This window comes from Schistocerca serialis, chromosome 3 (genome assembly GCF_023864345.2).
Source record: "Schistocerca serialis cubense isolate TAMUIC-IGC-003099 chromosome 3, iqSchSeri2.2, whole genome shotgun sequence".
Taxonomy (NCBI): Eukaryota; Metazoa; Arthropoda; class Insecta; order Orthoptera; family Acrididae; genus Schistocerca; species Schistocerca serialis.
In genome coordinates, this window is record NC_064640.1 from 265,032,676 (window position 1) to 265,045,143 (window position 12,468).

At 35.9% G+C, this 12,468-nt stretch overlaps 1 protein-coding gene across 1 annotated transcript in view; it reads left to right on the plus strand.

The window, feature by feature from the left end:
• Positions 1 to 12,468, plus strand: part of LOC126470040 (acyl-CoA synthetase short-chain family member 3, mitochondrial) — a 324,267-nt gene that overhangs the window by 260,831 nt on the left and 50,968 nt on the right. The window contains exons 10-11 of the mRNA XM_050097536.1: positions 10,425 to 10,551; positions 11,545 to 11,690. Coding sequence (XP_049953493.1) covers positions 10,425 to 10,551; positions 11,545 to 11,690 — 273 coding nt within the window. The remainder of the gene's footprint in view (positions 1 to 10,424; positions 10,552 to 11,544; positions 11,691 to 12,468) is intronic.

A 12,468-nucleotide genomic window follows, 5' to 3' on the forward strand; every position in this document is an offset into this window, starting at 1 on the left:
GAATTTCTGCAGAAGACAGGTTCCTTGCTGACAAAAACTGTATCACTGAGCGAACCTCACACGCCGCGGGCAAGTTGATAGTCTTAAACATTTTGAAAGCACAGAACAGAAACATACAGGTTAGCTACAGAGCTGAAACTGAGTGCAGTTGTTCCCGAGGCATGCTTGTACATGACGCATGCTCTCATTGCAGTATGTGTGCAAACTACTAGTGTCTACAACAGAACGGATCTTACTTAAAAAACATGCCTCATATTCCACTGATGAACGACTGGGTACACAGATAGTTTAGTATGTTACTTAACTCAGAATCACTTTCTTTAATTAACTTTGTTGATATTTCATCATACCCACTAGATGTTTTTGATTTTAAAATTTTTTATGATGGACATTACTTCTGCTGGGGTAGTGAGGGTCAAATTCATATTATGGGAGTTACTTGAAACATCTGGTCTGAGGTATCCCATGGCTGCATCTACAGAACCTGACAACCAGATCTTTACAGTAACAGTTATAAAATGTTTGTTAAAAAGTTCAGCTACAATATACACATCTGTCACCAATGTATCATTTACTCTTAATGCTATTTGCCCTTCTTCATGTCTGATTCTACCAGTCTCCTCCTTCACTATATCCTATATTCTCTTTATTTTGTTATCTGTTATGACTATTTTTTCCTTGTAATATATTTGCTTTGATGTCCATATTACAATCTTTAATATTTTGCAGTATTTCTTGTAGTGCACTATATCATCAACATAAGAACTATTTCGGATTGACAGATACAGTTTTCTTTTTGTCTTACAAGATAGCTCTATTCCTTGGGTAATCCATGACTTCTTTGTAGACTTTGCTCTAAGCTTGGTTGGTTTTGGGGGAAAACAGTGTTCAAATACGGTAAGCACTTTATTAGCAAAAGCATTATATTTTTCATTCAGGCCATGAGCACTGTAAACATCACTCCAGTTAATGTCTCTAAGGAGTGTCCTAAAATAATAAATTTTTGGCTTATTGATTACCCTCTTGAGTTCAGATTTAACAGATTTTATATCCTGTTCAGTATTAACATTTAACAGAAGGAACTACATTTCATGGTCTGAGAGGCCCTTGACTGTTGATTTTTTAATATAATTTCGTTCATTGGACTTTTCTATAAAGATATTCAATGGCTGTTTGTGAGCAATTGGCCACACTAGTTGGGAACTTTACAGTGGGAATTAAGTTGAATGATAGAGTTGCTAACTCAAATAAGTTCTTATTGGGAGAGTCTTTAAGGAGATCTACATTGAAGTCACCAGCAATGACAATTTCTTTGTTTTTGGTTTTTAAATGTGCCAGTACAGCTTCAAGGTGGTTTATGAACAGATTAAAGTTACCTGCAGGTGCTCAATATGCATTTAATATTATGAAGGATTTTTTATGAAATTCTACTTCTGGTGCACATCCTTCCACATGCTGTTCTAAGCAAAATTTATGAATGTCTATGTTCTTAAATTTATGACAGTTTCTGATGAATGTGGCAACTCCTCCTTTCTCCATTTCTCCTCTATAAAAATGGAGGTGCTAACCTACACCCTGAATGTGACTCCAGTAAGAAAGGACATTAAGTAGCCATGTAAAAAACCATGGATCCGAGAGAGATTAAAATATCTTGTGAAAGGAAAAGAGCAATATATCTGTTGGTAAGAAAATGTAGAGACCTGCAGTATTTGAACACTACAAAAACTACCAAAAATCAGTAAGGAAAGTTATTAAGATCAAGGAACATGTCCATAATGTTAAAAATCAGTAATTCTAACATAAGATCTAAGGCTACATGGAATGTTATGAAATGCGGGACAGGAAAACCAGCTACAGAACAGCATAATACAACTATTGAACAGCATGGTAGGAGTATAAATGATGAGTCACAGGCAGCAAATATATTTAACAATCATATCTTAAATGTAGTAGAAAAACAGTTCAAGAGAAAAATCACATCAGTATGTTGAAAAAGTAACACTCATAAAATTCAGTCTTATGAATGTATCACCAATTGCTCCTTCTGAAATTAAGAAACTTATACATTCTCTCAAAAATAAAAGCTCTTTTGGTTTTGATGATGTTTCCAATAGAGCGCTAGAGATTTGTAACCACAAAATAAGCCCAGTCTTATCTAATATATGTAACACATCTCTAACTCAAGACATTTTTCCAGATAGACCGAGGTATGCCATTGATGTCTTTCTTTAATCTGGCACCGAGCGAGGTGGCGCAGTGGTTAGCACACTGGACTCGCATTCGGGAGGACGACGGTTCAATCCCGTCTCCACCCATCCTGATTTAGGTTTTCCGTGATTTCCCTAAATCGTTTCAGGCAAATGCCGGGATGGTTCCTTTGAAAGGGCACGGCCGATTTTCTTCCCCATCCTTCCCTAATCCGAGCTTGTGCTCCGTCTCTAATGACCTCGTTGTCGACGGGACATTAAAAAACACTAACCTAACCTTTAATCTGGCTTGTTTCACTGCTGACATCATTTTCCAAAATTTTTGAGAAGGTGATGCATTCTAGAATAGTGTCTCACCTTAACAAAAATTATATCCTCAGAAAATCACAGTTTGGGTTTCAGAAGAGTTGCTCTACAGAGAACATCACTTATATGTTCACTCGCAAAATGTTTCAACAACTAGATAACAAAATAGCTGGTATTTTCAGTGATCTATCTAAAGCATTTGACTGAGTGAATCACAGAATTCTCCCATATAAATTAAAGTTTTGTGGGACCAGATGGTTAAGATAATTCTCATGTTTTGTTCTGTCTCAGTTGCACACTTTTTTCTTTTCTGTTGTGCATGTAAGATGAAACAATAAATGAGAATTATCTTAAATATCTACTCATACACAGCTGCTGAATTCTCTCAAGATGATTATATTGACTATAGTTTTATAGGATTGATGGTATAGCCAACTATCATTAGTTGGTAATATCTAACCAAAAGAATGCAGAAAGTTTTATTTAGTAATTCAACTAATACAGTCCAGCAAGATAATTTTGACTGGGGAGAAACCACATATGGGGTTCCACAAGACTCACTCTTAAGTCCACTATTGTTCCTCATATATGTAAACAACCTGCCATATAATAAACAAGCAAAATTAGTTCATTTTGCAGATGAAACTAGTATTGGAATAAGTCAAAGCATACATATGGAAACAGAAGAAATGGTAAACAATACTCTTGAAAGTATCATTGACTGTTTCTCTGTGAATAGTCTCACCCACAATTTTAAAAAGATACAATGTATTCAGTTCTGCACATCAAGGAATACTACACCAGTGATGAGTGTAGCACATGGCGAAGAAATAATAAATAGCGCTGTTTGGAACTCATAAAACAACTTAGTTCAGCCACATTTGCACTTTTTGCAGATTTTCATTCAATAATGTCATATGGAATAATGTTCTGTGGTAACTCATCTTTAAGAAAGGAAGTGTACATTGCTCAAAACCATGTTGTAAGAATAGCATGTGGTGCTCACCTACAATCATCTAGTAGATATCTGTTAATGGAGTTGGGCATTCTGACTAGTACTTCACAGTTTATTTATTCCCTTCATGGAGTTTGTTGTAGCTACTCTACTGCAGTTCAAAAGGAACAATGATGTACATAATTTCTATACCAGAATGAAAAATGACATTCATCACTGCACATTAAGGTTGTCCTCTGCACAAAAAGGAGTGCATTATACTGCAACTAAAATTTTTGACCACTTACTCAGTGATATGAAGTGTCTGACAGGCAGAAAAGTAAAATTTTGAAACAAACTAAAAAAGTTTCTCCTTGAAAACTCCTTCTATTCTGTAGAAGGATTTCTATTATAGTAGTGTGTAAAAGGTGGCAAGTAGGAATTACTAACTCATATCTGTATATGTTCAAAAGAAATAAATAATGCTGTAAGTGTTCAACATGTAGCCATGTTTACAAATTAATTCTCGATGTGAATGTAAAATGACTCAGTCCTCATCATTACAGTTCATCATGCAAAATAATCCATAGAACATGAAATTAACTGACCAATGTGTCCTTGATTTGCTTCAGTGTCTTCCTTTAATCCAACCTGGTGGAAATCCCAAACTCCAGGCAGTACTCAAGAATGTGTTGCACAAGTCTCCTATATGTGGTTTCCTTTGTAGGTGGGCTACACTTTCCTAAGACTCTCCCAGTAAGGCAAAGTCAACTGTTCGACTTCCCTGCTACCTTCCCTATTACCTACCCTACTACCTTCCATTTCATATTGCTTTGCAATGTTACATCTAGATATTTAATTGACGTGACTGTGTCCATCAGCACACCACATATACTGTACTCATACATGACAGGATTGTTTTTCCTACTCATATATATTAGCATACATTTTTCTACATTAAGAGCAATATGCCATTTATCACATCAAATGGAAATTCTGTCTAAGCCATCCTGTATCCTTCTACACACATTCAACAATGATACTTTCCCATGTACAACAGCATCATCAGAAAACAGTTCTAGATTGCTACTTACCCTACCCTTCAGATAATTCACATTCCTTAATTCTAGAACAATAAATATTGACAGATGAAGTGCTTGCTCCCTTTGTTATCTGCAGACAAACCACTGACACAAAAAGTTAGGAGGAGCAATTATATGATTCAAATTTTAGTTTTATGTTTACTTGAGTCTGACCTGCTAAACATTGTCTTGGGATCATAACCTTGGCTGTCAGTGCTGCAAAAGCCAACATCTGTCTGTGTTTCTGTGAGCCTCATGGGCTAAAGGTGCTCTTTCCAAAATAGTTCCAACTCCGGTAGTTTATTTTTTATTGGCAGTAAATTTATATGAAAGGAAGAAAGAGATTCACTATGTATATTTTCACAATCCTATGGTCTTTCACAGAGTGATCTTCTCTTACAGTATTCAAGACAGTACAGGAAAGAGGAAATGATAAGATTACTGGTAGTACTATCCACCACATGATAGAAAGTGGCTTGCAAAGTATATATATTGGTGTAGGTATTTGCGTCTGCACATCTTGCCATCCAATTTATTTTCTGGTTGAGTCTTAGCAAAATTGTATGTAAATATATGCTTCCCAGAGTTCTTGCCACTTAAGATATGTATTCAGTCTTGAGCTTCTGACAACTCCCAACATCACCATTGTGAGGAAATTTCAGTAGGCCATTAGGCACTTTCTTTAATTGGCCGAATTACATCATGCTGACATCACAAAGTCATGGAACTTACATATAATACTAAAGATTATATCAATGTCTATGACTAAAGGACATTGGTAACAATGCTGGTGTCAGTAGGTGATGGATGACTCAGCTGATTTCTCTGTTACCTTTCAAAATTGAGTATCTGTTTCCATGTACTGCTCAATACGTAGCCACTGTCCTGGTTAAAGTTGTTACACCTTCTGATCTCAGTGGCTTCCTTGATGACAGAATCCCAGTAGGTTGGTGCATGGAAGTCATAGAAAGTTCAAAACTGTATACAAATCTGATGCCACAAGAACTCTATGAAACACTTATTCAAGACTGTCACTGTTTAAAATTGCATTGTCACACAATGGTTTGTGTTGTTTGCCACATTTCATACTTATATCCCATAATTATTGTGGGTTCCTTTGTGAATCTAGTAAATTATTTCTCCAGTAATTAAACATGGCCACCCACATGCTTGTACACAAATCTGTTGTTTCCATTCATTTCTTTTACACTCCACATTTTGTCATTCAAGACCTCCTCAGATTCCTCAAAATTTACTGTTGCTAAACTTTCTTTCAACACTTCAGTCACAATTATTGGTAGTATTTGTCCTTTAACAACTTATTTTAACACCAGTAGCATATAAAAGTCTTACACCAGGTTGGAAATTTTCTAAACTGATTATCTTTGCTCAGTCAATAAAATTCTTCTGGGTTCGTGACCGCATTGTCAACTATAAAATTCCAATGTTTTGGGGCTACTGCAAGACACCTTCCTCAGGGTGTATTGCTAACTGCTGAATGGATGCTAGTTTAATTACTTATATACTGTGGAGGAGTGCTGACATTGGATATGAGGGTGAGGAGGAAGGGTATTAGGTGCTCTTTTATTGGTCTTTGTAATGTTTCATGTCATTGGCAGAAATAGGCGTTTTCCATTTAAGTTTCCTTTATTACTTCCCATTGGTGGAAATTGGTGAATAGTAAATTGTGTGGTGACTGCAGTGTAGTGCTGTGTACTAACTGCCTAGTATCGGCTAGGGCACGTCAGCACTCTGTGTACCCTCCGCCGCTGTGGCCCACCGCATGCCTGTTGCTTTGTGAGAGCTGTCCTTCTGAAAAGCTGTCACTGCTGGCAACCAAGCTGCTGAGAGTAGATAACCATTTGCTCTATTCATGTTGTAGTAGCACTTGGCTATTTCTATAGCCTCTCTGATCTTCCTCCTCAAGCTAGACAGCTGTTTCACCAGTATGCGGGCCTCTCGAAATTCAGACTTAATCCTGCACTATTCCTGGTGTTCTGCCATCCCTCATTTGTTGTATTGTTTGAGATTATCTTTGCTCCACACAATGCTTGTGGCTACATCACTTTCATAAGAAAGCAACCTCATGAATTTATTATTGATTTTCGGTAGCTACTGGTGTTTCCTATCCTTAGATGCCATCTTTGACCAGCTTCTGGCACTTTCAGTGCCATATATTCATTACCTCTGTGCTTGGACCTTAAAGAAGTTCCCTATAATTTTACAATGTTATACTGACTTTTGGTGATCATAAATAGTTTACAGAAGTCTAAATAATACTGATAATACAGTTTTTAACACTTGTGCCTTTAGGAAATTTATATGTTGCTTTATCAAGTGCCCTCAAAGCTCTCTTTTGTTGTGAGATCTGCAGAACACAATGAATGGGTCACTTATTTAACAAATCAAAGTACACTATGTGAATACATAACTTATACTGTTGTATAATAATTTTGTATAGTATTTCTGGGCAATACATTATATTTTATAGTATATGTCATTAAAAAGTTCCTTCAGTTATTCAATGAAATCTGCTTGTTAGAAACTGATGAAGCTTGTGCTGATATTCTACAGTGATGTGGTGCTACTTGAAATTAGTAAATCTTGATATTTGCAGTATCTATTAGTATGTAAATGTGCTTTACTTTCTTGACGCAAAAAGAGTCAGTGATTACTCCAGGTTATTTCTGGAATTAGGGTGCTAATGATGGCATCAAAGTTCCATGAGTCTCACAAAACAGACTCAATGTGAGGCTTCCACATGTAGCCAATTTCATATTTAGGGCAGAATATCATTGAGATACAATGCCCTATTGTGCAAGTATGTAGCAAGGATTTGTTAAAGAGGACATTAAGAAGGTGCATGCTTTTATATTTGGGAATATGATAGATAATGTCACTCTGTTGTTAAATGCATTAAAATTCAAGTACAAAGTATTGCCTCTTTGCTAACAAAACACAATTCAGTCTTCTAATATAAGGTTCACCATCACAGAGCAGAATTAGTTTAACATTGAATTGAATAACTTATAAAGTTAAACAGGTTTCAGTCTCTTTTGACAATAGCTGTCTTTCTCCTACTACAATCTTGTATTTAAATTTATGACTTATCTGAAGTCAAGTCAAAATTTGTTCAGCACATCAAAGCATCCCATGTTTCTTAATTCAGTCCCAAATTTTTTAAAGTATTTTTCATTTCATTAAAATTCGTCAGTTTCCTTAAGTGATCAAAACTTTTTTAAAATTATTATTTCAACAGTCAGCTTGAAACTATAGCAACCAAATTTATTTATAAAACAAAATGGAATACATAAATACTATGAGCTATAGTTTTGGGATCTTAACACTGATTCATGCATTAATTTTGACTAGACTTCTAACATATGCTAACTCATAAATGAGTGTCATCTGTGAGAATACTGTTACGCAGCCTTTGATTTTAATAAACTCCTCTATGATTTACAACATACGTTGTGGCATATATGATGTTTATCTACAAGTACATTAGAGTTGTGACAGCTAGACTCACTGTTCCAAGGATATTATGAATAAGACATTTTACAGTAGAACATCATTCTTGCAGTGAAACTTGAAGACATGGTGTATCGTCATTCCACAACTGAGCCAACATTATGCACAGATACATAGTACAAAATTACATTTGCCAGCCACCTTCCAAAGTAAATATGGCTTTTAGTGCTGGAAGTCTCCAAAGAGAAGTTTGTCTTGCCTTTGATGCAGCTCTTTTCTTTTAATGGGAGGGGCTGCTTCTTTACAGTAACTGGAATCTGTCAGGAAAGAAAGGAATTGGGAAGGAATTGGCTGTCGCCTATAGTAAGGGATCAACCACTGCATTTGCCTAAACAGAAAATGGAAAACCACAAAAATTGACTTTCAAGGCTGCCGGCAGATGGATTCAGACCACCTCACCTCCCGAATCTAGGGATTCCTAGCTCAACATCTCAAGGCACAGAACTACCTTGCTCAGTGGAGAATTTGTAAAAACTGGTTGTTGTACATTCTTTTCAAATAAAATAAAATGCATCACAACAAAGGTGGAATTCTGATATTGCATGTTTTCCTTTGATTGTACATGTTTTGTCATTTAATAGCACTCAAATGCATGCATATTTTAATATGTAATTGTGCAGGAAATTGATGACTTAGTTATTATAGCATTACAAGAGGATAAATAGATTTTGGATGAATGTGGTGTGGGGGGGAGGATGCAGCGTGCAGTGGAATCAAACAAAGGCAGGTAGCCTACTGAAAAAATCTTTTAGGAATGACTGCACTATTGAATGTGCTGTCATCACATACCACTTCCGCTCTCCACAAACCCCTCCTCCTTGTTCTGTATCGGAACTGGTTTTTACGAGCGGGCACCGTGCGGGTGAACAGAATGGCCATACTTTGCCATTTGGGCTAAGAATGGTAGAACTTTGAGTAAAAATTTTAAAGAAATGCAACCATTGTTGTTTGGGGGATATTTTTGTTGATCAATGCAATTTTTGGGCAATACTGGAAAATCCAAGTATATTGTTATGCACTAATATTAATTTAATGTTATTTGTAATGGTGTTTACCGCTCTGCTGCCTTGTGAAATACTGAAATATTTGAATCACAAAGTACTACCCATCTCCAAATAATGACTCCAGTGTCAACATTAACCTGCTATAGATAAGTTATTAAGCTATTATATTAGTGTGTCCACATTTTTAACTTCTGCATTGCAACATTTGCAATACGGGGATGTGCGTATCACAACATCAGCCCATGTGGAACAATTCCACAATGATGGTTTTCGATAGACATGCTGCCCCCACACAAGTTCTTCATTCTCCAGTGGATTTCTACCAGTAAAATGTTCTGTAGCAGCCAAGAAAACAATAACATGTTGGTCCTCTGTGGACATGTTTGGTAATAATGTTGCCAGGGTTTACGATTCTGCATTTATCCCGTGCATGTCGAATAGACACCAATGCCATGCTGATCTCTTGCCTACATGCTGATACTTGTATACCCGCCTGAGAGTTGTGCTACACTGCATATACACTGCAGCAAAGCCCTCAAAGGGAAACTTTTTGATCAGCCCTTGTATCTTTCAATTTCACTACACAGTAGCCAAATTGTGTGTAATTTCATTTAAATGATTTTTGGAGGGGGGGGGGGGGGGAGGGGGGGTCTGGACCTCCTGGACCCCACTCCACTTTGGGTATGTCCTTTCATTGCACTAACAATGCATTTCTTTCCCTGTACCTTTGTAATAGAAACAAAAACAAGTTTTTTATCAATGTGTTACATATTTTCCATGTTTAAGAAAAAAATTTTGATATTCTTCAGTCACTTTCAAACCTTTATTGTGCTTTAATGAATTCACTAGAGGTATGTCTGTCCTCAGTGTCTTTCTTAAGTTTGATGGGGTAGACTCCACTGACTGCTCCCATGTACAATGCCAACATCCATTATCTAACAGCAAGATGTGGCAACAGCCCATGATAATGATAACCTTTATACAGGTATTTGATGCCATGTTGGTTTAAGGCTGTAGAAATGGTTCAAATGGCTCACATTGCATCACATCTAACAGAGATCCCCTGCCTGAACACAGCTTAAGTATTCATCTCACCAACCAACAATGGGGGAAATATAGTTGGAGCTGTCACTGATTGCAATTCCATACCACATACAGGATACCATCTTCATCCTGGAAAACCCACTATAATATCAGTGATGAGTGGCAAATATTTTCTTCTCTTAATAATGACACACATTATAAACACTTTTCTGTGTGGCATATTCATATACATTTAACTCTGGTTAAGTTATGTATGCTGTCATATTTGTTAAATTCTATTGTAAACTGACATGTATACGCATTTCTTTATCAACAGGTACCAATACTTAACCATTGGTGGCAGACAGAAACTGGCCATTCAATAACTGCAACATGTGTTGGATATGGTCATAGTACAAAACCACCAATGTACTCAGCGGGAATGCCTTTTCCTGGGTTTGATGGCAAGTTTACAATCTTTATTAATCTACTTACTGCAAAATGCATCAAAAGTGGAAAGACCACACACAAAGAAGTAGATCTAGTTTGGTATTTTTTTCAGTGGCACAAAACAAAGTTATGGAAATCCACTTTTTTTACTTAGTGCACCATTCAATGTACTCTCATGTTATGTTGGAAACAACACCAGATTCGACATATATGAGACTAGGAATTAATATGATCTCCAATAGTCAGTATTTAATCTGATACAGAAAGATATAAACTATGCATCTTTAAAGTTAATGAATCATATCATCCCCAGATTAAATGTTCTGAGACATAACAAAAATAATATTAATAACACAATTTGACAAGAAGAAGGGACCGATTGGTAGGACATGTTCTGAGGCATCAAGGGATCACGAATTTAGATTTCAAGGGCAGCGTGGTGGGTAAAAATCGTAGAGGGAGACCAAGAGATGAATACACTAAGCAGATTCAGAAGGATGTAGGTTACAGTAAGTACTGGGAGATGAAGAAGCTTGCACAGGATAGAGTAGCATGGAGAGCTGCATCAAACCAGTCTCAGGACTGAAGACCACAACAACAACAACAAGCATATTTCGTAGTTCAAAGCTTACAAATTGAGACTGTTCTAATACTCTTCTTTTGCACCACTTGAAAGCTCACTGATACCCACCGAAACATAATGAGTTACGGAAATTCTGAGTATAATTAATTTTATATCATTAACGACATGATGAGTTTGTGTACAGATCTTCAGAACTAACTGAATTCAATTTTAATTCTGGAGTGATAATTGTGCCTGTGTCTCAGATACTGTTAACTAAACTTATTGTCATAAATCTCTGTATTTATCAATATAACATTAAATTATCTAAATTATATGTATTTTTCGGTTAGTATTTAATGCCTAATAAACCACGTAATTCATAAATGTTTTGTTGAAATTTTCATTTACTTTCACTTATAGTTCTGTATTTATCTGAATGCAGTTCACATTTTACGGCATGATGGCACTGAGTCAGACAGGAATGAACTGGGTCGCATTGTGTGCAAGCTACCTTTACCGCCTGGTACAATGTCCACTTTGTACAAAGCTGATGACAGGTTCAAGCAAATATATTTCACCAAATTTCCTGTAAGTAATTCTCCAAATATCATTTTCAACTGAACTTGTTTTTCCTTAACTATTGTAAAAAGTGATTTACTAGTATGATTAAAAATAAATATGTCCTCAAAAAATACTGTACTATAATACATCATATAATATTTGTTGACTGTGTCATAGAAAATTATTCCATTGACTCAGCTTTTCTGTAATCCCCTGAATTCTAAAGGAATAAAACACCATCATTGAGGAAATCATTGATTTTATGCCATGCATCTGCCAGGTGTGACAGTTGTCAAATGTCACATCTGGTGGATGCAGGTGTAAGCAGGTGAGCAGACAACATGAATTCAATAGCAATTATTAAGTGATGTGTGAAACTACTCCCTTCCCAATCCAGCATTACCTTATTCACTTTTGAAAATATGTATGCAAAGTAATCCACTACTGAACATGAACGTTGAATGTAATCTTAATAGTTCATAACACATTCTATGAGTCACCAAATTTCTGGTGTATTTTATATTCAGGACTAAGGAAAGTGGTCAAAATTTAATATTGAATATGTTGTATACACAATGATTTCTGCAGAAAAAGTCATTTTTGTCCAATGGAGATTGGCTTGAAATAAATCCAAATTAAGACTTTTTTTGTTTCTTAAATGAGATTTATTTTCCTTTATGTCTTGGTTGATTTTTAGTTGCATGTTTGTTCAAAATAATGCTCATTTGGAATAAAGTCACATTTTTCAACATAACAGGAGATCCTTTTATAATAGGCTGAAAAATTATCCAAAAAAAAAAAAAAG